Source organism: Stegostoma tigrinum, chromosome 1 (genome assembly GCF_030684315.1).
Source record: "Stegostoma tigrinum isolate sSteTig4 chromosome 1, sSteTig4.hap1, whole genome shotgun sequence".
Taxonomy (NCBI): domain Eukaryota; kingdom Metazoa; phylum Chordata; class Chondrichthyes; order Orectolobiformes; family Stegostomatidae; genus Stegostoma; species Stegostoma tigrinum.
This window is the reverse complement of record NC_081354.1, coordinates 95757214-95784258: the sequence shown is the minus strand read 5'-3', so window position 1 is coordinate 95784258 and position 27045 is coordinate 95757214. Positions and strand designations below refer to the sequence as shown.

At 39.3% G+C, this 27045-nt stretch overlaps 1 protein-coding gene across 5 annotated transcripts in view; it reads left to right on the top strand.

The window, feature by feature from the left end:
- The window catches only part of arap2 (ArfGAP with RhoGAP domain, ankyrin repeat and PH domain 2), a 326408-nt gene that overhangs the window by 125358 nt on the left and 174005 nt on the right, over positions 1 to 27045 (top strand). For all 5 annotated transcript variants that reach the window (XM_059647100.1, XM_059647094.1, XM_059647098.1 and 2 more), the window contains 3 exons: positions 19214 to 19334; positions 21820 to 22007; positions 24483 to 24589. In XM_059647100.1, coding sequence (XP_059503083.1) covers positions 19214 to 19334; positions 21820 to 22007; positions 24483 to 24589 — 416 coding nt within the window. The remainder of the gene's footprint in view (positions 1 to 19213; positions 19335 to 21819; positions 22008 to 24482; positions 24590 to 27045) is intronic.

Below are 27045 nucleotides of genomic sequence, written 5' to 3'. Positions count from 1 at the left end.
AGTGAGATGCTGGTAAATGAACTATCCAACTGTCTGGAAGCCCAGAGAAGCAAGTGGTAAGCTGCACCCACTAGTTGCGAAATATCGCCATCTAGTTTCTCACCAAAGCATTGAAGAATCATGAACTGCATATAAATGAGGCGAGATTAGTTCGTGAAGAGAATCAAATATTGGAAATAAGGTGTTCCACGCTGTCAGGTGAGGTTTTTGTTTAGCTGTTTAAACCTTAACAGGAAAATTGGACTTTTTTCTCTTGGCATTGAGAGTTAGATATTTTATTTTCTCTATATTCTCCCGCACTGCTCTCCATTACCCGCACCAATCATGGGCTGATATTACCCACTGATTTTATTTTGCAGACAGCAAGTGAATGCACAGTAAAACAATTAAAGCAAGTCATTTTAACTTCAGTCAATCTTGTTCATTCTCCAAAAACACGGGAGGAAAGTATTATTCTGAGTATCTCGTGCCTTTTGTAAACTAGCTACTTGCTTTTGTCATGACTTTGAACTGCAAAAACTTGCTGTGATACGTATGTTCATTACCTACAATCTATGGGCATTTATTAAAAGAAAATTTATGCAAGTTCACTTATTTCTAAAACACAATTAAACCTAACTGAATTCAAATATCCTTCCACAAGAAAAATAAAAATCCTGAACAAGTTTTATCTCTCCTTTATCTCTAACATTAGATCCTCCAAATGTCAATGAAAATGTATTGATGAATTACCTTGTACTTTTCCGCCTCCCTCTTAGGAGGTGCTTCAGTTTTTCATTGACTTGGTAGCTGAGATCAGGACCTTCCGCAGGGGACCAATCCAGATTCTCTGCCTACTGAAATGTATTTAACTCCCTTGACGGTGAAATAGCTGTTTTAATCATTTTGAACAATCTGTATTCTGACACTTCCGCACACCTATACAGTATATTCCCATCACTTCTTTGATTCTCCTTTCAGATGTTTGATTCTCCTGGCCTTGTTTATCCAATGCACGTTCCAGCTCATTTCCTTCCCCATTGTGGTTAAATAGCGAAGAATGCTGAAATTAGCTTCTCCTTACATAAATAGAAAGGGCTGTTTTTTTTTAAAAATCCTGCTATTGTTACATTCTGAAAATAGCAGTTGTCACTTTCTTGTAACTGAGAAGTGATATTTTTAAGCAACTAAAGCAAATTAGTCTTAAACTCTTGAGTAGCAATTACAAAAGAAACCACCTCAGTGGATTAAGTTACAGGGAATAAGTAGATCATTTGAATTCTGCTGTCAGTTATATGCCTGTTGCAGTAATTCTTTCACAATTTGATAATACAGCATAGAAAAATGATTGAATTGAACCCTTTGTTCATTTGTACCTGGAGTGCATTGTGATGGGAGGGTACCATGTGGATGTGCGGGAAATTGGTTAAGCCGCTTTCGGCATGCTGTCTTCAGTTCTTGTCTCCTTGCTACAGGAAAGATTTTGTGAAACTTGAAAGAGTTTAGAAAAGATTTACAAGGCTGTTGCCGGGGTTGGAGTGTCTGAGCTATAGGGAGAGGCTGAATAGGCTGGGGCTATTTTCACCGGAGTAATGGAGGCTGAGTGGTGACATTAAAGAGGTCTATAAAATCATGAGGTGCACGGAGAGGCAGAATAGCCAAGGCCTTTTCCCCAGGGTAAGAGAGCCTAAAACTAGAGGGCATAAGTATAAAGTGAGAGGGGAAAGATTTAAAAGGGTCCTAAGGAGCAACTTTTTCATACAGAGGGTGGTATGTATATGGAATGAAACTGCCAGAGGAGGTGGTGTAGGCTGGTACAGTTACACATTTAAAAGAGCATCTGGATGGACATATGAATAGGGAGGGCTTAGAGGCATTTGGGCCAACTTCTAGCAGATGGGACTAGATTAATTTAGGTCATCTGGTCAGCATGGATGAGTTGGACGGAAGGATCTGTTCCTGTACTCTACATCTCTATGACTCAATGATGGCAAAATGGCTTGCGTCTAGTCTTCCTGAGATGAGTGAGGTGGAAAGTTGGCTGTGTTAGCCCATCTGCAATCTTGTATTTTGTCATTCAGTGCAATAGTTGCCCAGGTTTTAAGTTTTCATGACTCATTGACAACCTTTGTTTGTTTGAGATGAAATAAGTCCTGTTTACTTGGATAGAGTGCACCTTATATCAATTGTGGTGTACATGTGATACTTCTGATGGGAAATGAACTTGGTAGTCACCTTTTGCTATTGAATCTTGTATTAAATTTCAAAATCTATTTGTGGCTTTGTTTCACAGAGTACAGAAGAAATCTCCAGCCAAATATCTTGTATCTCATACTCTCAGATTTGCTTTCATTAAGCTAACTCATCTGCAATTGCTACTCCAATTTAGGTGAGCTATGGGGCCCAGAATTACTTATTCCTTGAGTCTACCTGTTTCAATGCAGGGATCATTCTGTGAGCATGACTAGTGACAGTGAGTCAGTGTAATCTAATTTTACCCCCTAATATATCTCAGTGACATTCAAGACAAATGACTCACAAATGCACTATTTATGATATTGCACTGAAAACTGCAAAAAAGCTGACGTTTCGGGCCTAGACCCTTCATCAGAGAGGGGGATGGGGTGAGGGTTCTGGAATAAATAGGGAGAGAGGGGGAGGTGGACCGAAGATGGAGAGAAAAGAAGATAGGTGGAGAGGAGAGTATAGGTGGGGAGGTAGGGAGGGGATACGTCAGCCCAGGGAAGACGGACAGGTCGAGGAGGCGGGATGAGGTTAGTAGGTAGGGGATGGGGGTGCGGCTTGAGGTGGGAGGAAGGGATAGGTGAGAGGAAGAACAGGTTAGGGAGGCGGGGACAGGCTGGTCTGGTTTTGGGATGCAGTGGGTGAAGGGGAGATATTGAAGCTGGTGAAGTCCACATTGAAACCATTGGGCTGCAGGGTTCAGCGGAATATGAGTTGCTGTTCCTGCAACCTTCGGGTGGCATCATTGTGGCACTACAGGAGGCCCATGATGGACATGTCGTCTGAGGAATGGGAGTGGGAGTTAAAATGGTTTGCGACTGGGAGGTGCACCAGCTTCAAAATCTCCCCTTCCCCCACTGCATCCCAAAACTAGCCCAGCCTGTCCCTGCCTCCCTAACCTGTTCTTCCTCTCACCCATCCCTACCTCCCACCTCAAGCCGCACCTCCATTTCCTACCTACTAACCTCATCCCACCTCCTTGACCTGTCCGTCTTCCCTGGACTGACCTATCCCCTCCCTACCTCCCCACCTATACTCTCCTCTCTACCTGTGTTCTTTTCTCTCCATCTTCGGTCCACGTCCCCTTCTCTCCCTATTTATTCCAGTTCCCTCTCCCCTTCCCCCTCTCTGGTGAAGGGTCTAGGCCCGAAACGTCAGCTTTTGTGCTCCTGAGATGCTGCTTGGCCTGCTGTGTTCATCCAGCTCCACACTTTGTTATCTTGGATTCTCCAGCATCTGCAGTTCCCATTATTTCTGAAAACTGCAAAGTTAGTTTAAAATGCCTGCTTTAAACATTTTTGATTTACCCTCACAAATATTCATGGACTAAATAGATTGCTTGTTCTGTCTTCCACAGTGAATTTTGTTACAATATCAGCTGATGGTGCAACTGGGGAACTCAGATGCCAGTATGAAACCTGGCTTGATGGATCAACTTATTAACATTTTAAATTTTACTTGAAGTGGTACGTTACTGAAAAATAAACACAATGCTACAGACGCGCTCTCATAAGTTTACTACATGCAATAAATAATGAAACAATATGCAAACAATCTAAAAACAGAACACACTGTGAAAGATATTTAAACATAGCAAAACAAAGTCACACTTATTTTCCCATGCCATTATCATAGCATGTTCCAAATCCAGATAAATTATTTTTCCGTATCAAATCTTTTAGGCTTGATTTAACAACTTCTGTATAGTTCTTTCCTGTGAACTGTGAAATATTGCATAAATACTCCCAATACTGAAAGCTTAAACATTTTCAGTCTTAATAATCTGCTGAATTCTAATCAAACACTCATGATTTGAAAATTTGAGATAACTAGGTGTACAGCTGGATGAACACAGCAGGCCAGGCAGCATCTTAGGAGCAGGAAAGCTGATGTCTCGGGCCTAGACCCTTCATCAGAAAACTCTGATTTGAAAATTTCACAAGTTAAACATTTACACCAATGTAACAGAGCTTTCCTTGAACTGTCCTATAACCCTTTATAGAAAATAAACTATATTTGATGCTGACCCAGATCAGTTACTGTTCAAAACTGCCATAAAACCTTTAAGTTTGGGCATTTCTAAATTAAGATCAGTCAATTATGTTAAACCAAAAGCAAGCTAATGTCTTTCAATGTTTACTTCCTGTAGTGAAGCGAATCTACACTGTTCGTATCTCTCTGCATTGCAAATTACCACTGCATTCTCAAGGGCAACTAGGAACGGGCAAAAAATACTGGTTAACCAACGATGTTCAATTGTGGGATGTGAGCAATGTTAAATGAAAACTAAGCTAACCAAGCTTCAAAAGCTGGGATGATGCAAAGCAAAGCTGAAAATCAACAATCTTCCATTAACACTCCAGGGGTTTTGCAGTCATCTGCTCTCTGACATATTCTGAATGAGACCACGCCATTGGAAGGACTCTGACCTATTTTGTTAGTCTCTGCACAAAAGTAACCAACACCGATATGACATTAATTTGAAATCCAAACATTAAAAAGTGATATTAATATCGCTAAATCACAGATGATCATTCATAGTGTTTACTTGAGTTGAAAATATGAATTGAAAACTGAATGAATTAAAATGCCAGAGAAGCATTTTTTATAAAAAAAAGTTTATCTTTCTCTCATGGTTTAACATGGATTACACAGAACCTACAATCAATATTTCTTTTTAATTAGTTGGCCATGAATTCCGCAGTATGAATAGTCGTTGGTAGTGAGTGCAGACGGTTTGTCACATTGCAGGTTCCGAAATGTGAGCAAGAAAAATGATGAGCACAGCCAAGGTAATTCCCTGGAAGAATAGGGGAGAGAAGTGTGTTGGCTGAGCTGGCCTGCACTGCCTTTGTTTCACCTTATTTTAATCTTGTTGTACAATATCTGGGAGCAAATCATTCTGAAATCTCTGAATAATGTTTGAGTTAGTGGCATTTACAGGTTAGAAAAAGTAATCCTTTATTTATTACCAAGATGTAATAGTTAATGTGAAGAGCTTCAGTGTTGTTAACTGTCGGCACATAATGCTGATGGTCAGTGTTTGCAGTGTTGTTTACCCAAGGACAATTAGTTTCTAATTATCCTTGGTAAGACACAGTAATTAGTCTGCTGTTATGCTCTGAAGGGGACAAAACAGATTTCATACAGATCCACTTTAACAGCAAGGCATATGTTACCCCTGACATGCTATATTGTTTCAACCCTGAGAAAATCATGCATTCTCAGTGAGCACTGTGTGGGAGACATGCCTTTCTTCTAATTAGCGTTTGGTATCTTTGTATTGAAGAAATTATTAAAAATAATGACCAGACCTTCTTTACAAACTGTTTTAATTTCACCTCTGTATTTCCCATGGGCCAAGGGACAAAGCCCCTGAGTGAACACAAGAATTGCAAGATAGAAATGATCTGAAGCCTATTAGGAATAAGAAGCTCTAGGGGATAAGAAATGGAATCCTGGAGTCTTTAGTGGAGAGACAGGCTGGGAGAAAAATGAATCAGATGCTGAACATGGAGTAAATTGGAAGTAAGCAGGTAGCTGAGCTGCCTGAACTATTGTTCTGTTGTGTATGACTTTGCAATTGATTCTGTGATTATCACTGGTCTGTACAGGCTACATGTAAAACTATACCTCCTGCATAGCATGAATCAATTATACATTTCTTGGTGGCGTTTTACAGTAATCAATTCTCAATGACCATATAATTCTAAGGTAATGCTTTTAATATGAATTTTCTTATATTGAGTGAAAAGTATGAGGACACATGCACATCCTTTGTTAAGTACTGCAATGTTCTGTGAGATGCTGCAGAAAAGTGTTTCAACATACTAACTGTTTGCTTCTAGAGAAAAGATGTATTAAATGAGCTGACGTTATAGAAATGAAACATCTCTTTATGTCTGCTACGTAGAGATTTTCTAACTATTCTCCTTTACCAGGGCAAAGAAATTTGGCTCCTAATTTGCAGACTTTCTCCAGCCCTGTCTGTGTAATGTAATTTGAGCGGAAGAGTTGAATATATAGAGCAAGTTCTTAGTTTTAGAAACCCATGAAACTGAGGAAGCTAATTGCATTTTTGAATATGTATAGTTACAAAACCTACTGGTGATGGAGAGATTCTCCACATACAATAAGCCAAATAAAAAAGGTGTGAAAAGCTGTGTGTGGAGCTAGCTGCTTAGTTCTCAGCACAACCCTAGAATGAGATAACTGTGTTAATTCATAATTGACAAATTGATTTGACCATCCTTGATCAATTTTTTTCCCTCTTTAAAATAATTTAATGTTACTTTGATGTGATCATTTACCAGCCAAGATGAGGTTAGCCACCCACTGATTTTACACCATTCAGAACTTGTGTACCTGACGACTGTCATGCACTGAACTGTTCTTGATCTGTTTGTTTTTTATTATTATCCTTGTTAATGTCAACTACATCTTAACAGCGGAGCAGACTGAAAGTCTAAGAGATGGTTGTGGGTCTTTACAGTTTTTTGTAACATTAAACCTTGAGGAAATGTTAGAACTAACGGCACAGTTTTCATTTTGTAAATTATTGCATCTTCTGGCTTCGCTAGCATCTGCTCTGGTTCTATTTCAGCTAATTAAATTTTCTGTCTCTCAATGATATTGGCCCTGGTTTTCAAAATACACATCAGATACTGACCCTTCCCGTGAGCTAGGCGCAAATGCTTCTTCTATCTGCTAGGCTATGGAAGAAGTGTGTAATTAGTATCGTAAGAGGTAAATTGGGAATGATTGAATTTATGATGTTAACATGAAGGCAAGTGATTTCTTCTAATGATGAATGTGGGTTACCTATGCACTCCAGGAAGGAAGTAGGTGTTAATAAAGTAGAGAAGTAGAAATAGTGAAATTCCTAAGATTCAGTTTTATGAAAGTGGGAGAAATTCACTTGCTGGGAGTCAAATTAAATAATATTGGTATTTTAGAACCAAAATTGACACTCGAACCCCTTTAATAAAAGACATTTGTTTGTTTTACATTATACAAAAGGTTACTGTTTTACTTTTATAGTTGACTGGATAATTGTTAGCATTGTTGTGTAGATCGACTAAGACAGTAATGAGGTTGCAGTGGTTAGATAAATGTAATCCTTGATGTAAAAGGATTCTGTTTCATTGCATGTTGTTAATTTTAAGATGTTGACTTTTCGTAAATTCTTTGTAAAGGAAGTTATGTATTGCTAAAAACAATCTGGATCGCTTTGACTTTGAACAAAATATTGTGAAAACATCTTGTATGTGGCTAGTACCCATTTCATGTAAAAGGGTAAAGCTACCACATTAGAGGGAGACGTTGGGTGGTCATTTACCCTGAGGGTCAATATGCTTCAGGCAAGTGGAAATATCAAGAAGGACTATCTTCATGATAAGTTCAGCTGGAGTGGGAAGTGTACATATTTATAAAGGTGCAGGCATAGACACATGTCATAATTCAGGCACACATTACATACACGTGTCCTATCCAGTCTTCCTAAATTAGATGAATCAGGAAATTGTTCATTTAAAAATCAAAACACTTGTTTGAAAATAGGAAAATCATATCCCGGAGTTGGCTTATCACATAAAATGATGCCCCTAAGACTGAAATGGCCATGTTGCCTCAAAAGCTGTTATGTTCTTCTGAAGAAAAAGTTATTAAAAAAATAAATAAAAAAGCCAAATGAACTGCAGATGCTGGAAATCAGAAGCAAAAACATAAATTGATGGGGAAGACTCACCAGATCTTGGCAGCATCTGTGGAGGGAAATGAGAGGTAACATTTCAGGTCCAGTGACCCTTGTTCGGAAGCTGCCAGACCTGCTGAGGTTTTCCAGCAATTTTTGGTTTTGTTTTAAAGAAAAATTATTTAGTTTCCCTAATCTTTGTCAGATATTGGTGGAGAATATTTTTAAACCGTTTGGGAAGAGGGCTTGTTAGTGTGTAATTTATCTTCCTCAGCATAGAATTGGTCTTGAATATTGATACGATGGTACAGGGAAATATCGATTTTTCTCAGTCATTTCTTGCCAGTTTTTTTTTTGCAATACCTCTTTGCAAGAGAGGGTCAACTTCAGCATAATTCTTAAAAGAACTGCTCGGATTTGGAGAAGTGTACCAGACTTTGAAAAACCATTTCAGGTAATCCGATTCAACCTGAATTTGAAAAGTAGCAAGCACAGTTCATTTCTAATGTTTGTCACTGGAGTTTCTCACCAAATGATGGTAACAACAGTGTTGATTACCTTCCCTGAGTTTCTATTCCAAACATTCATCACTGCCCGACATCGTCTAAATAGACAATACCAACGATTGGGCAAATAGGAAGTCTTCAGCCTGTTCTGTTGGATCATGCTCTGTGGGCAACCAGGATGAGAGCTGTGGCAAACTAAACATTGATTGCACTGTATAAATGCATTTCGTGTTTTTATTGTAGCTTTGGCTTTACAGCCAGTTCCCGGGTGAGCTTCCCAAGTTAATACATTTTACTTCAAATTTTCAAGCTCTTGAGTGAATGGTGAATGAACAGGCATCACCCATCCTCTCTCTGTTGGTCGCAATGAGTTTAATTTGCAAAGAATTCCTTGAGAATAGACCAAATGAACTTTGGAATCAAAATCATTCTTTCCTGAGTTAACAGCTTTCTCGAGGTAACAATAAGAGTGAAGATTAAATGAAAGAACATTGCGGCCGTTACTATGGTTGTTACTGGTAGTGTTGACATTGGTAGTTAAACAGTCAGCTTCTGGATCCTTGGCTTTGCAGGTGGATGGAAATTCATTGATTCTGGTTCGTCTCAACCATTTTTGCCTGGTGGCATTTGGCATGGGAGAATGTTTCTTTTCTTTCTGTACCTGCATTGTAGGAGTGTTTAATGACTGACTCTAAACCCAGAGCAATGTGGTTGACTCTTAACTGCCCCTTAGATGATTAGGGATGGTCACTTAATGCTGGCGATGCCATGAGTGAATTTTAATCAAGGCCTCAAAGCTATGACTTTCTCAGCACACTAATCCACACATTAGGATGTCAGGTCACAGATACACACAGACCAGCCTTGAAGCTTATTTTTAATCCCAGTTTGCGTGTTATTGTCAGGGAAGACACAAGAATGTATGGGGCACAGGCTGCTGCCTTTGGTTTCTGTCATGTTCAGAGACTGAGGTACCCACAGGGAATTACAGTTCCGTTTCCAGTATATTTCTCTCTTTTGCAGCTGCTTTTGACTTCTGTAGGTATAACAGGCCAGAGTTCCTCTCCTGAATTTACAGTTGCAGCCATTTTAGTTGTGTCAGTCCTCTTTTCTTAAAAACATAAACATTTTTATATCTCCTTAAGACCATAAGACATAGGAGTGGAAGTAAGTCCATTTGGCCCATCAATTCCACTCCAACATTTAAATCATGGCTGATGGGCATTTCAACTCCACTTCCCTGCACTCTCCCCATAGCCCTTGATTCCTTCTGAGATCAAGAATTTAGCAATTTCTGCCTTGAAGACATTTAACGTCCCGGCCTCCACTGAACTCCGTGGCAATGAATTCCACAAGCCCGCCACTCTCTGGCTGAAGAAATGTCTCCTCATTTCCGTTTTAAATTTACCCCCTCTAAATCTAAGGCTGTGTCCACAGGCCCTAGTCTCCCCGCCTAACGGAAACAACTTCCTAGCATCCACCCTTGCTAAGCCATACATTATCTTGTAAGTTTCTATTAGATCTCCCCTCAACCTTCTAAACTCAAATGAATACCATAAGAAATAGGAGTGGAAGTAAGGCCATTTGGCCCATCAAGTCCACTCCGCCATTTAAATCATGGCTGATGGGCATTTCAACACCACTTCCCTGCACTCCCCCCGTAGCCCTTGATTCCTTCTGAGATCAAGAATTTAGCAATTTCTGCCTTGAAGACATTTAACGTCCCGGCCTCCACTGAACTCCGTGGCAATGAATTCCACAAGCCCACCACTCTCTGGCTGAAGAAATGTCTCCTCATTTCCGTTTTAAATTTACCCCCTCTAATTCTAAGGCTGTGCCCATGGGTCCTAGTCTCCCCGCCTAAGGGAAACAACTTCCCAGCGTCCACCCCTTCTAAACCATACATTATCTTGTAAGTTTCTATTAGATCTCCCCTCAACCTTCTAAACTCTAATGAGTACAATCCCAGGATCCTTAGCCGTTCATCGTACGCTATACCTACTATTCCAGGGATCATCCGTGTGAATCTCCGCTGGACACGCTCCAGGGCTAGTATGTCCTTCCTGAGGTGTGGGGCCCAAAATTGGACACAGTATTCTAAATGGAGCCTAACTAGAGCCTTATAAAGCCTCAGAAGCACATCGCTGCTTTTATATTCCAACCCTCTTGAGATAAACGACAACATTACATTTGCTTTCTTAATTACGGACTCTACCTGCAAGTTAACCTTGAGAGAATCCTGGACCAACACTCCCAGATTCCTTTGCACTTCTGATTTGCGAATTTTCTCACTGTTTAGAAAATAGTCCATGCCTGTATTCTTTTTTCCAAAGTGTTAAACCTCACATTTACTCTCGTGGATTTTCATCAGCCATTTCCTGGACCACTCTCCTAAACTGTCTAAATCTTTCTGCAGCTTCCCCACCTCCTCAGTACTACCTGCCTGTCCACCTATCTTTGTATCATCTTCGTACAATCCCGGGATTCTCAACTGTTCATCATTCGTTAAACCTACCATTCCAGGGATCATCTGTGTGAATCTCGGCTGGACACACTCCAGTGCCAGTATTGCCTTCCTGAGGTGCATGTCAGTGCATGGCTGTTTGTGTGGGAGATTCATTTGGCACTCATGGCAGTGACATTCAGTAAGTGATCTTCATGTTACTGAATGGCATTGCTCAGTTCCAAAGGATTTACGAATTTCACAGTACATGGGGAAATCATTGAGCTCATTGTTACTGTGCTGGCTCTTGGTTGGAATTATCTAACACAGCCCACTCCTTTCCTCTTTTCCAATTTCTGTGTATATTTTCTCAATTATTTGTCCAGTTCTGTTTTTGAAAGTTGCCATTGAATCTGCTTCCATCAACCTGTTGGGCAACATCTTCAAGTTCAGAACTTCTTGTGATCTTTTTCCTAAAGGATATTTCCTAACGTCATTTTTTTTTTACTAATCATTCTAAATCTGTACCGTATGATCATCAAACCGAATATCACTGGAAATGGTTTCTCTTTACTTAACTGTCTCAAAATCACAAAATGTTTAACCATGTCTACGAAGTGACCACGTCACTTTATTGTTCTCTTTGAAGAAATGCAACCCACTTTTTTTTAATCCTGTCTGTGTAACTGAAATCCCACATTCTTGTTGCCATTATCTTAAATCTCTACAATATCCTCACCAAGGCCTTGACATCCTTCCAAAAGCATAATGCCAATGATTGAACAAAATTCTCCAGCCAAGGCTTAACCAGTGTTCCTTTAGGTTTTATCAGCAATAGCATCCTTGTTTACGTACTCCTCTCCATATGGCCTCCAAAGCAAGTATATCCTCCCACACATACGGAGATGAGCACCGAGCTGCAGTGTTCCAAGTGTGGTTTCACCAGTGCCCCACACAAGTGTAGCAAGGCTTCTTTTTCTCTCATACTCCAGTGCACTAACAATGAAGGCTAACATGCCCCATTATGTTTTCCTCTAGCTGTTTGCTGACTTTCTGTTCCTTGTTTTATGATTTTGTTTCGGCTGGACTTTTTTTAGCAGCATTTAAAACAGTTTTACTGCAGAGGCTTTTGGGTTGCTGAGCAAGACACGGTGTAGAGACAAAAAGTGAACAGAAGAACCTAGTAGCAGAGGAATGATGAATGCATTGTTAATGAACCCATACAAAGTAGTTGATCCTTTCATATGCTTACCAGTCCTGAGGCAAATTTATTTTTAATTCTGGATTGATGAATTTGAATTCTAGCAGTTGATGAGTTGAGTTTTGAACGTGCCTCCCCAGACCATTAAACAGGCCTCTGGATTGCATTACCATCACACCATCAGCCCATCTCCCTCACTTTCCAATATCTTCATGAATCTGGGCAGCATCCCTGATGTCTTCTTCCAGGATTCATTTATCTTTCCAAGGTACTGGCTGCTTTTTAGTGTCAGAGAAAATGAAATCCCCCCTTCCTTCATCTCCCCACAGTCAATAGTGCCTGATTTATTTATAATAAAACACTGCTACAGTAATTAGTTTTGTTCTTTGTAAACAGCATGCAACAGCCTCACCATTGCCATCTAGTTTCTAGCTCATTAGGTCTGATCCCTATAATTCATTTCAACCTTTGAGCTGTTTCCTAGATCTCCTTGCCATCGCTCTTGACGGCTCGGGGGGTGGTTTTCTGTGGTTTCAAATTGTTGTCGATCGTAGACTGACTCATCTCCATGTAGATTGTGACTTCTCATATGATCGAAGGTCTGTTTTCCACCAGGCAATTTTCTCAAACACTCAACATTGGATTCCTCTGTGACAACGATATGAAATCTCATGAGAAGGATTGCTGCATTTCTGCCACTTTGCCAGTAGATGTCTCCAAATACCACAAAATAAGAACATTGTCAGCTTTCCGTGCACATATTTCTTCATGCTAAATTTCATTAAATCGGAAGAAGGATTTTCACATTCTTCCTTTAGGTTATACTTTCTTCGTTGTTTACTTTAATAATTCAATGTGCATTCAGTAGACTTCAAAAAGTGAGTTTAATGAAACGTTCTTTATAATGTTCTTAAGTTCTCTTTCTGTGTCTTGGAACATTTGAGGTGCAGTTGAAAACAAAGTAGCTAATTGTCGTCTGGACATTTTAGAGGGCCAAGTAATGAATTGTTGGAGAAGTGTTGAGGTGGGAAGAATTACTTATTCACTTAGTTAAATGCACCTTCCTAGCAGGTTAAACAAATAAGGTATCTGGTGGCCGTGGAGATGTTACTGAGATGATCCTTTTAGTCCATGCTGGGATGATGACCTTCTTGGAATGGCTAATGGAAGTAAAAGTAAAGAAAAAGCATTGATTGTGATTTTACTGGATACATTTGATGTGGAAGTAAATGATTGACAGACGTTGGCAAAGACAGAATCTGTAAACGTGCTTTTGCATATCTGTGGTTCTGTTTCTAAATTGACAGACAATAGTTTACTCTGTTGTGGAAAAAGCCTGCTATCTTGTCATGGTCTCCTTTTTTTTTAACAAGTCAAAGATTTTCACTCGTTTTATACTTGTGATTTACAACAGCAGTAGGATCCATCTGTTTGCTGATGTCATTCACTGAAAAATGCAAGTGGCCAGCAAAGAATACTACCTCATGTTCTGGATGTGAGTTTGTTCGCTGAGCTGGAAGGTTAGTTTTCAGACGTTTCGTCACCATTCTAGGTAACATCATCAGTGAGCCTCCGACGAAGCGCTGGTGTTATGTCCCGCTTTCTATTTGTGTTTAGGTTTCCTTGGGTTGGTGATGTCAACCCAAGGAAACCTAAACATATAGATAGAAAGCGGGACATAACACCAGCGCTTCGTCGGAGGCTCACTGATGATGTTACCTAGAATGGTTACGAAACGTCTGAAAACTAACCTTCCAGCTCAGCGAGCAAACTCACATCCAGAAGCTCAACCTGAGCTACAAATCTTCTCAAAACTTGCTACTACCTCTTGTGGGATGAACATCCAACTTCACACACTTTGCTGAATTATTCAGTATAAAATTAGAAATAATTTGTGTTTCCAAGAATAGAACTGAAAGAAATTGGAAGGCTTTTGTGTTTACTGCTATTTCAAATTAAGAGTAAATCTAGTGAACCATCATCCATATTGAAGTTTGTTCATTTTAGTGAAGATTTGATTTTGATCTTGTCGGTGCTGAATTCTTGCTTCCTGAGATTATCTTAGGAGCGTTACTGCCACTCATTGTAAGCAAGCCAATCAGATATTCTGTAGTGAGATGCAAACTGAAGCATGCTATTATATAAAGAATCAAGTTGCAATCACTGTGCACACCGTTGTACCACTTTGAAGTTTAATAATTTCTACTTTTTGCATTGTAGCCCTCGGAAAACAGGTTTGTTTAATGAAAATGCAGTCTTGAAGGTAAACATGAATGGCTTTTTTTGGAACAATGACACTTCGTGAAAATAACAGCAGTGATACTTAGAGATAACAAGAGCTGCAGATGCTGGAGTCAGAGATAACACAGTGTGGAGCTGGCCAGGCAGGATCAGAGGAACAGGAAAGCTGACATTTCGAGTTGGGATCCTTCGTCAGAAAAGAAGATATACTTATATTTGTTTGACTGAGGATGAAGTCAGTTACCTTATTTATAACAATATGAAAATTCAAAAGACATCTTAGCAGTTTAAGGGGTTAAAGCATCAGACTTTTATGTTATTTCCGCCATTGTTTGTTTGTTTATTAACTAATCTAAAACTTAGAAATATTTTAATTGCATTAATGATTTACACTTTATACGATACCTGTTGGATCAGTTTGACTAAAATTCAGTTGCCTTTTGTATGATCACTGCAAATAAAAATGTCTGGAAAACATGTAGATGCCAGCCACAAAATGGAATCAGGAAATGTTGGAGAAAAGTTTTAGCAAAGATCAGTAGCTCGGGTTGTGGGTGAGGTTGTTGTCTTGCTCGCTGAACTGGCTTGTTTTCACTCAAATGTCTCAGCGCCATGCTCGGTGACATCATTAGTGAGGCCTCTGATAAAGCAATATTATTCTCCTCTCCTTGGAATTTACATTGTCTGGTCCGTTATAGTGAATACTGTCATTTCTGGTTTTGTTCTGTGTGGGTTTGTATATGGGGTCCAATTCTATATGTTTGTTGGTTGCATTACGGGTTGAGAATTAAATCTCTTGGACTTCCCGTGTGTGCCTATGTTTGGCTTGGGTTTCTATGGTTACATTGTCCCAGTTAAACTGATGGCCTTCATTGTCGAAGTGTACTGATATTAAGGAAAGATTGTTGTGTTGTTTTGCTGCTAGCTGATGTTCATGTTAGCCATCAGAATACATGAATTTTCCTTAATACCAGTATACTTGGACAATGAGGCATGGTTCTTAACCCATAATGCAATCAACAAGCATTTAGAATTGGACCCAATATACAAACTCATACAGAACCAAAACTAGAAATGATACTGCTCACTATAATGGACCAGGCAGCATAAATTCCAAATGAAGTACAACAATATCCTTCATCGTAGGCCTCACTGATGATGCCATTTAGCATGATGATAAAATGTCTAAACGAAAACAAGCCAGCTGAGTGAGCAAGTCAACAACCTCAATGTGGGAGAAACTCTGGAGAAAGAGCATTGAGAGACAGCAGTTCACGTGTTGAAGCCAATGTCATATCTCTTCAGAACCATAGTACTTGTCTGTTATTAGAAGACATTGTTCATTTGGCTGCATTCTGGCCTTTGCATCTGAATGCCTTTATCACATATTGTCATGGCTGCTAAAAGATACTGCATTTATTGTAAATTGCCTCAAGATGTTCAAAGGTTATGAAGGGGATTGTGCAATTGTGAGGGTTTTTTTTTCCTTTTTGATGCACCACAACTGTAAAGTGAGTTTGCAATTCAAGTCAGAGATATTTTGAATCCCTGTTGGCTGAGCTGAGAGAAATGTTCGTTGTCCCTTTCTTCGGATGCAAACTGACCTCCATTTAGAGCAGTATAAGAAAAAGGTATTTTAGCATTTGCATGTTTTTTGTGTGTCAATAACATAGCTTTCAAAGCAATTTTTTTTCTGCCACAATTATGCAGCTATTTTCTCAGAAGTGTATTGTTGCTTTCTTGAATGGATTAGAATGGGAAGTGACATGCTGGGACTTTCTACAGCTTTGCACTCAGATCCCAGTGCAATTGGCTAGAAAATATTGTGAAATTCTTGTATCAAAATTGTGAGTATACAAAACCACTTGCATTTGCCTTTTGCTTGATGCTTCACACGTTTTCAAAATTCAAAATGACCAGATCAGTTCCCACTGACAAAATTGGTGAAGCCTGTAGGGGAAAACAGATTTTCCCTTGCAGTGCTTGATCAAGTTGCACTCATTTTCTTAGGCACAGAAGCACTGAGAGCAAGCCTTTTTTTTAATAAAGTTTCTTAATAAGTTAAGCATTTGATATTGAGTACAAGAATTAAGGTGTTGAATAGTTCAGCATAATATACAAGTCATTTTCAGTGATTTTGAATCTGGTCGCCCAGAGTGGATTAGGCATTAACCTTAAAGCAAAATGCTTATTTTTATTGATAAATCCTATTGTTATTCGGTATTAATATAACTGGACCAAACTTAAATACACTTGAATGGAATTTTTTTTAAAGCCAGAAAGATTCTGTTCCATTACGTTGCCTATTTGCTCCAGTTCATTGAAGACTTTGCATCTCGTGATCCTGCAAATCGGTTTACTAGAAACTTGAGCTGTAACGCAACTTCAGATCTTAGGACAGTTTCTTGATTGCACTGAAGTGCATATACTACGTATCTGTAGCTGCAAAAACAAAATGATTGAAGTAATAAATCCAGTTTAAAGCCCAACTATTATTGAACATTTGCACATCAATTTGCCTGCTGTAGGGTTAAAACAGTCATTGTAATTATGGTTCAATGAAGGAATTGTGTTGATTGTATCTGTGGAAACAGATGAAATCCTGACACTTGAGTGAGCTTATGAGGATAGTGTTGTTGGAGTGGGTAAGTGGAGGCAATTAATGGACTGGGCAAAAAACAAATTGAGACATGACTTGTGTCAAGGAGAGCCTGCATATATCCTGTAAGAATTAACTCAAGATCTATTAGGATTTGTTTCAGTTTTTCTTTAAAATGTACCCTTTACGTAAATTCAGAATAGGCTTGAATAACCTGTGATCGCTATAATGACATTGCATTGTCCTAAATTAAATTTCATGATGCGTCAATAGCTTTTAAATTTGCACTGCGCATTATGGTGTTTCTGATTTTTGTTCCATTCATTCATGAATTATGGATGTCACTGCCTGGGCTAGCATTTCTTGCTCTGGAGTGGCTTGCTAGGCCGTTTCAGAGGCCATTTAAAAGTCAACCACATTGTTGAGATGTGGGTCTAGAGTTACACGTAGGCCAGTCTGGGTGGTGATAACTATATTTTTTCCCCCTGAAGGACATTAGTGAAACAGATGTGGCTTTGCAGCAATTGACAATGGTTACATGGTTGCCATGAGGCTAGCTTTTAGTTGCATTCATACTTTGCCATCAGCTGTGTTGGGGTTTGAACCCTTGGTCGAAGAATGTTATCCTGGCTGTCTGGTCTAGTAATGTTACCACTATACCACTGCACCCACATCCCTCCAATGTGTCAAGCTGCACAATATTTTGTTATCATTTTGTAATGTTCCCTTGATTGTTCTTACAGTAAACCTGGCATTTCAGACTTAACAGTCATGTACCGTATGATGCTGTATAACTTTCAATTTGGTCTTGCCCCTAAGACTGAAGAAGACTACGTTGGTTATCGTTTATGTACCATTAATTTTGACTGCTAACAGCATGTTTTAATTTTGTACACCTCTAATTCTTTCTTATTTGCTTTGTTTCATTAGTAAGACATTTATAAACCAATGTTTAGAAATTAGTCTAACCAAAAATGAAAATCAGGATTGAAAAGTGCTATTTAAAGTAAAATTCTCAGGAACCATTTTTAATGCAAATAATTGGTACCTATAAAGAAAGTCTTGCCAGTGAAATGCAATACATTGAGCTGAGAAGCTTTGATTTTGAAAATTGTAGTTAACAGCACCAGACTTTCTTCTCAGCGAATAGATGCACATATGTTTACAAAATGTGTGAGTCCAAGAAGAAAGATGTCACAAATGTAGTCATGTTCATGTGTGTAGTGCAAGATGCTCATCCAGATGAGTAAAAGTAAAGCTCATTAAGATATAAAATGTAGCTGTTTCATTTCCTGCTTTTCATTGATGCTGTTGTCCTTTTATTATTCTGAGCAAAGTTGTTTTTGTTTAAACCTATTTATTGCTATCACAGTGTTAAAATTTCTAGCTATATTTAAGCTATGGACCTGCAACAATAGCTGAAAGGTTTTCTTGCACCTGATTGTTCATAACAAGCTTTTGAGATCAAGCAAAAACAGTGTGAAACTTTGACAATGTTCCAACTTTTCCTGGAACTTAATCTGAAAGTGTTGTAAATTTAATATCAAATGTCATAATTACCATGTTATTGTAAGCATTTGCATCATAAATCACCCATTGTTCCAAACTGATAATCTTAAAAACTCTTCAATATTACAACACAAGTAATTGAGCACTCAGCAATAAATATTACAAATCAATTTGGAAAGTAGAACCCCTTTAGAAATTTTGTGATTGATGAGATGGAGGGGAGGTGGGTGAAAATATTTCCCATCTGAAATCAGTGATCGCTTATCATACCTCCTTTACTGATATAGAAATGTAATTAAATGGTGGATCAGCAAGTAGGATGATGCAGGTGTAGTTTCATAAATTATAATTGGATGAAACAAGACATCTAATCAGTGCAGGTTCTTTATAAAGTGGACTTTAAGTGGGGTTTGAAAATAGTAGGCATTAGTGAGTTTTAAATAGGGTGAGGGCAGCATTTTTCTAAATCAGATATTGAATTATAAACCAAAAACAAAAGACTCACAATTCTCCCACATTGAATTGAGCTATAATGTATTCTAAAATTTGACCTGTAGTTTATTTGATTTTCTTAAAGGGGTTTAGTTTTTGCTTTATAAACACTTTGATTTGGTATTGGTTTCAGTGGGCCCACTAGAGTACCCAAGGGCCTGATTGAAGAGGTCAGACCTATATTATTAGAATGTGCTGTCGAAAGGATACTGTTTCGTAACTTCAATCTCAGTTTATAAATGTTCACGCTAATTTAGAAAAGAAATTAACTAATAGCTTTCCTTTTTTCTCCTGTCCCTCATCGAAGGAAATGTACTCAAAAGGAATTATCCCACTCTCTTCAATAAATAGAGTTCAAGAGTTAGGAGACAACAAATTTGAGGTGGTTTCCTCTACCAGAACATTTACTTTTAGAGTTGAAAAAGAAGGTAAGAAAGCGACATAGCCGAGAATCATCATTCAATTTAATTTATTATTGGAAGTTGTAGACCTGAAAATGTTTTCCTCTATTGTGATTTATCCATCTTTTCACCACCTGGTAATAATTAGTGGCTTAAATTAATAAGCCAGTGCAGGTCCCTAAAGCAACTGCTTCGCTCTTAATTGGAAACAATTCACCCATCAGTTACCTTTATTTAATGTTGTACCATCCTCAAGTTTCTTCCTGTCTGAAATATCTGATGATGTTCCAAATACTCCGAGGGTCCCACCCAAGCACTATGTAGAGAATAAAGCAATCTCACTGCTTTTGAGGAACCTTGGATTTATTGTAATTTGCTGTCCATCAAAACAACATGCATACTGAGATATTTAAAAAAATGGAAAATTTCAGCAGATCATGTCACACCGTTGGAGAGAAACAAAGTTATATTTTCAGAGTTAGTAGGAACTGCAGATGCTGGAGAATCTGAGAACAAGGTGTACAGCTGGATAAAAACACAGCAGGCCAAGCAGCATCAGAGGAACAGGAAGGCTGATGTTTCGGGCCTAGACCCTTCCCCAGACCCTTCTTTCTGAAGGAGGTCCAGAATTATATTTCACTTTGATTATCTTCCATCAAAACACTGCTCGTCAATTCTGATGAAAGGTCACAGACATGAAACCTTTACTCTACTTCTCTCCATGTTTACACTCTGACCTGTCAAGATTTTTTCCAGCTTTTTCTGTTTCTCATTTCAGAGTTGCAGCATCTGCAGTAGTTTTGCTCATGTATATTACATGGTGGCTTACAATATATTACAATTTGCAAATCAAAGCGTTACTATGCAACTGGCAATATCTGGTGGTGGAGGTTGCAGTTGAATTCTTAATCTTAACCTCAGAATTGGGTACAGAATAAATAGCCAAACATTCACATCTCAACATCAGGACAAGCTGAAGTATTACATGGTACGAAGGTCACCTTGCTTGTTAAGTTGCCACATTGGCAGCATTTCCTGAATTATAATGTCGCAGTTTAGCATTGAATTCCCTCGGTAGTACATCTTGAGCTCATGACCTTAATTGAGCAGCATGTTGCATAACACCGCTTTTAATTACATCTTAGCTATAACATTACATTTGACACTCATGCTCTGGGCTTATCTTCCACCATTTATTTACTTTGAAACTGAGGAAAATGAACTTGAGCTCATTTGTCATTTTATAATTGCAGTTTAAACTTTTTGCATTATATTGCTAACCAGTCTAGGTTTTGTTTAGTTCAAAAGTTTCACTTTATTGTATTATACCATGAGTTGGAAAGATGAAATGGGGAAGTGGGGTGGGGGGGTGGTGTTGCTGGGTTGAGGGGGACTGGTTCTGTGATATCCTGGATGTCAACTGTTTTAATGGTGGGCCACAGATCACAGGCTTTCTGTTGCACCAAATGTTTTCTCCAGTAGATGGAGCTAGATTGTCAGCAAATGGTGCATGGACCAACCAGAACCTAAAACGAAGGTACAAGAGAGTGTCACATTTGAGGGGGTGAATGGGGGAAAGAAGATTGAATTCAGGTGTTTGTCTTTCACATCAGCTTAACTGTAGTTTGACTTAGTGCCACATTCTTCATTCTGTTGAGGAAATGGGGCAGGGTAATATGGGACTGATGGGAGAATGCACCGAGTTTTTAGTTGTAATTCCAAATCGTGATGCCTCATTAAGGGCCCTCATAGGGGACTAGTACACTCAGAAGACAGCATTAAAAGAGAAACACAAGATAATTTTTTTTTAGATAACAAAGTGTGAAGCTGGATGAACACAGCAGGCCAAGCAGCATCTCAGGAGCACAAAAGCTGATGGTTTTTTTGATGTTTCGTGGAGGAGACTGACTGACTGTAGGCCATTCTAAGCTGATTTAAACTGCACTCAAGTGACCCTGGCTAAAATGCCAATGTACAAGTGTTTCCAAATTAATAACTCAGGGGCATAACTTTTGCTTGTATTACAATCATAGCATTATTGAAACATTTTCAGAGTCACAACATATTCTAACTATAGAGATAACAAGGTGCAGAGCTGGATGAATACAGTAGGCCCAGCAGCATCAGCGGAGCAGCAAAGCTGACGTTTCGGGTTAAGGCCCAATTCCTGAAGACGAGTCTCGACTGGGAACGTCAACCTTCCTGCTCCTAACATGCTGCTTGGCCTGCTGTGTTCATCCAGCTCCACACTTTGTTATCTCAGATTCTCCAGCATCGGCAGTTCCTACTATCTCTGCAACATATTCTAACTATAACTGCCATTGTTGTTTGTTAAGAAATTTGATGTATAAAAATGGAAACTGAACTCTTGTTTCTTAATTCCTGTTGTCATCTCCACCTAGTTTTGTTTTAGATAAATGTATTTTGATTGAATTCCAAAAAGTAAAAACAAGCACTTTAGAATATTGTGAATGGATAAGATTGGTTGAATTCCTGTCGTTTCCTTTGATAGGTGATCGAGATGACTGGATGGACACACTTCTCACTGCATTAAAATCACAGTCTAATATATTTTCTCAATTGAATCCTCGATGTGCTGTTACAACTGATAAATTTGGTTATCTTGAGCTAAGGGGCTACAAAGCTCGAATCTTTGTTGTATTGCGAGGCAGCATCATATGGCTATATAAGAGTGAGCAGGTAAGACTCAATATTTAGTCAGTTCCAGTTCTTTATAATTCACTACATCGGTCAACCAATTCATTCCATGCAACCGAAGTGGTTCACTTGATTTGAAAACAAAGTAGTGTCAAATAGTTTTCTGCTCTCTATGATCTTGAGAAGCTGGTACACTGGATAACTGTACTTGCTGTACCAAAAGCAGTTAATTTAAGGAGGACATGATTATACTTTAAGGTGCTTCCTCTCTGATAGCTGCTAGATGAAAATCTGGTTAAACTGTCCCTCTGGAATTTGTTGTGCCAAAGAGAGAGAGAGAGGAAAAAAGGAGAAATCTTTCTTTGAAAATCGGACTCGAGAAACACAAAGCATTAGAATGCAGTTGCAACAAGTACTGAAGAAGGACAATTGAATTTTAGCAAGCTGGGAATTTGGGATTGGTTGGCATGATTTTGTTCAATAGTGGGATGGTGGGCAGACTGGAGGGTCTCTGGCCAACTTCTGCTATGATTTTTCAAGTTCTTTACACATTAGACATACAGTTTCTGTTACTGTTGTATGCGATCTAGTACAAGCACATAATTGCTGTATAAATCTGTGTAAATGTCAAATCTTTGTGTCTGGTTTTTTGAGGTAAATATATAAGAGTTGACTTCTGCAGGAAGTCTTCGACAGCACAAAGGAAAGATGAATATAACATTTTGAGAGGAATCCAGAAAAGATCGTCACTGTGCAAATCCAAAATTATAAGCTAACTTTCAACTGTTGATTGTTACGTGGTGCAGACCCTCACTTGCAGGTTCTAGTGTTATCTTTTATTCACTCGTAGGATGTGGTAGTCACAGGCTGGGCCAGCATTTATTTCCAGCCCCTAGCTCCCCTTTGAGAAGGTAATGGTGAGCTGCCTTCTTGAGCTGCTGCAGTCTATGTGCAGTAAATAGACCAACAGGGGAGGTAGGGAATTCCAGGAGTTGACCTCTGGCAGTGAAGGAACAGCCAGATACTTCCAAGTCAGGACGATGAGTGGCTTGAAAGGGAACCTGTAGATGGTGGTGTTCCCCCGCATCTGCTGCCCTTATCCTTTCAGAAGGAAGTGGTTGGATGTTTGGAAGGTGCTGACTAATAATCTTTGGTGAATTTCTGCAGTGCATCATGTGGATGGGACACTGCTGCTACTGAACAGCAGTGGAGTGACAGGATGCTTGTAGATATGTTGTCAGTCAAGCAGGCTGTTTTGTCCTGGATGGTGCCAAGCTTCTGCACGTATTTTTTTAAATCTGACATTTGTCCTGGATGTAGCAGGCAAAAATTAACTTGGTGCTCAGCTTTGTGGAAGGGTCCTGAAGGAATGTCCTGCTGAACAAGGTGGTGCAGTGATGGGATATCCTGTACCTCCAGGACCAGCAGTAAAGACCACAACAGCCAGACCATGCCAACTTGGTCCGAGATTGCCACTCATGTCAGTGCAGCCTCGGTCTGGCAGGGTGCTTACGAATTTTGGGAGAAGGTCCATGACCACCTTCACTCCAACGGCTCAAGTGTCACCACAATCTCTCTGCTACCTCACACTGTTCTACTACTCCTAACACCCAGCAAGTCTCAGACTCCGTCACTCCTTCGATCACATTCAGTGCCTTCTCACTCACTGGCTGTTACCTCCCTCAAATCCTGATACCGCTAACTCTGTGTGCCCTCTGTGCTGCCTATGTAGCCACTCTTTACTTGCAGCAAGGGAATCAGCAGTGCTGCCCACTTTTGTCTCTCTGAATACCTGCCTCTCTCTGTCTCAGAGGATTCTCATTCTCTCCGTCATGATAGGACAGGGAGGGAGTGCTGCAAGAAGTTTGGTTCCTCCCTCTTTAAGGATCAACCACATTGCTGTTGCTCTGGAGTCACATGTGGGCCTGACCAGGTGAGGATGACAGATTTCCTTCCCTAAAAGGACATCAGTGAACCAGATGGGTTTTTCTGGACAATCAGCAATCATTTTTTGCAGTCACAAGTAGACTCTTAATTCCAGATTTTTAAAAAAATGAATTCAGATTCCACCACCTGCCATGGCAGGATTTGAATCCAGATCCCCAGAACATTATCTATTTCTCTGTATTGATAGACTAGCAATAATACCACTGGGCCGTCCCCTCCGTTAAAAGGTGCATGGGACTTTAAGATGTGTCCACTATTTGAATTGATTGAAGATGGCTTTTCAAACTGGTGATCACCTGCATCAGTTAGCATTTCATGTGTATAATGTGTATACAAGTTGATCTCCATTTGTGGAGTAATTTGTTTTCTCGGAAGGCTTCAAAGGTCAACGTAAATATAAACATCAGTGGCATGTCTTAATGTAACTTGCAAAAAATATCATGGGATGCAACTGAATAAATGCTTAAGAACGCCTTTAGAAAACTGGAATCCATGAGTATTTATACAACTGTTTGATAGCCATCAGATTACATTGGAAATGAAATTTTAACTTTGGCTTTCGTTTTAAAGGATTTTAAGAGTGGAATTGGTATCACAATGGTTAACACAAATGTGGCAACAGTCAAAGATATTGATCGTAAAAGCTTTGAACTATCAACTCCATTCCGAAATTTCAGGTAAATTCTTTTTAACGTTGTTCCAATTTCGTCCCTCTGTTATATGACCCAATGAAATTAATGGTCACAGTGTGATCTACTGTATTGCTTTGAGAATTGTGTAGTTATAAAGGACACCCCTTTTATTCTTTAATAAGATGTGGCTGTTGCTGACGAGCAGCATTTCTTGTTGCTCCTTAATTGCCCTTGTGCTTAGTGACATATTGGCTGTTTCAGGGGGCAACTGAGAAACAATCACCTTGCTGAGGTTTTGGAGTTGTCTTAGGCCAGATCTTAATGGATTGCAAAACTAAATTGTGCATTTTAACTTATTAATATCATACGTTGGATATGGAGAAGATTTTCCCACTATCAGGAGAGACTAGGACCTGAGGGCACAGCCTCAGATTGAAGAGATGACCCTTTAGAACTGACATGAGGAGGTAATTCTTCAGCCAAAGAGTGGTTAAGCTGTGGAACTCATTACTTCAGAGGGCTGTAGAGGTCAAGTCATTGAGTATATTTAGGACAGAGATAGCTTCTTGATTAATAAGAAAATGACGGTATACAGGGAGAAAGCAGGAGAAAAGGATTGAGAAATGTATCAGCCGTGATCAAATGGTGAAGCAGACTTGGTGGACTGAAAGGCCTAATTCTGCTCCTACATCTTCTGGTCTAAGTAATTATAACAACAGCATTCCACACAGCTAAAAACACATCAGTCAGCTTATTTATTTGGATTTCTGCAGCATTTTACATCAATACTGGGGAGAAGTATCCATCAAATTACAGTAACAGTAATGCATATTTTTATTCACCATTGGAAGTTGATGCGGTATAATTATTTCAGGAGGAAAAAATAAATTAACATCAGCTAAAATGGGTAAGAACTCACAAAGCAGTGAAGTTCAAGAGCTGTGTGTAAAAACATGTTTGATACATTTATAAAAATAAATACGTGAGGGTGTTGTGTGACACTTATATTCCATTTGCTGTCAGAGTAATGTGCATCATGGGCTTTGGGGTTTCTGTGCCAGTGTTAGTACAACCATAATTGTGCAACTCTGTTAGGTTGATAAAAATTGCCTGTAATTTCAAGAGCATAAACCAGAACAGGATATTGTGAACAATCTACTTCTTTACCTTTGTACGTGCAGGGAAGTATGATTTTGAAAGCTACACAGAACTAGCCTTTCTTGCAGCATTTAGTTGCCCTGTTTCTTTAATGACTTGCCTTTATTGACTTATGTTGGGACTAGAACAAATCGTTGCTCCAGAAAATGGACTGTTTAGTAGTGTCAGCAAGCTGTTTTCTTTTAAATGAGTGTATGAATTACATAATGTATGATCTTCTCTCCTTAAACTCTACTTTGGACCTTTTTGCATTTTGTTATACAATTCTGCATATGGCAAACATACAGATCTGTTACACGACACATTAGTTGTATTTTGTACAGATTGCACATACATACATATTTTATACAGATTTTAGACATAGAAACCTATTGAATTTCCTGAATTTATATTTTTAAGAAGCAGGAGGTGATCTGTAGTGAATATTAACTACACACACAACATCTCAATGACAGATCATTAGAATAAAATTTAAAAATCTGAGGAACTGTGGGACTGCTTAATTAATACACTAAACATGCTCAATGGCACAGCTGATTATGGAAATTATTGCCTTCACAACAACGACCCTTGAAAGCTGTGCACAAAGGTTCAGCAATTCTATTGGGCTCGAGAATGTATGTAATGATAATAAAACTCCCTTACTACAGATTTCTGTCATAATTTCCAATGTGCTAGATGCAGCAAATTTATGGATATAAAACCACAACTGTGTCAATTTGTGTAATTTCTAAAACATAGCATCAGTCAGTTATTAAAATAGAGACATAAAGAATGCTGTAACCAGTAAATATATATTCCACAGGATGTGGACTTAGCCAACAAAGGATCATTTATCATCTGTCTCTGGTTTCCCAAAGGACGAAAGGGTCAACTCCATAATGTGGAGCTTATCATGGTCATCTCTGGTGTGTTTCTTTTGGCTGTGGGACTAGGGATCCTATAACACAGATTACACCTTGATTGCCCCATCACTGGTCACTGCAGTACACTGCTGAGCGTAGATAATAAAATGTGGGGCTGGATGAACACAGCAAGCCAAGCAGCATCTCAGGAGCACAAAAGCTGACGTTTCGGGCCTAGACCCTTCATCAGAGAGGGGGATGGGGGGAGGGAACTGGAATAAATAGGGAGAGAGGGGGAGGCGGACCGAAGATGGAGAGTAAAGAAGATAGGTGGAGAGGGTGTAGGTGGGGAGGTAGGGAGGGGATAGGTCAGTCCAGGGAAGACGGACAGGTCAAGAAGGTGGGATGAGGTTAGTAGGTAGCTGGGGGTGCGGCTTGGGGTGGGAGGAAGGGATGGGTGAGAGGAAGAACCGGTTAGGGAGGCAGAGACAGGTTGGA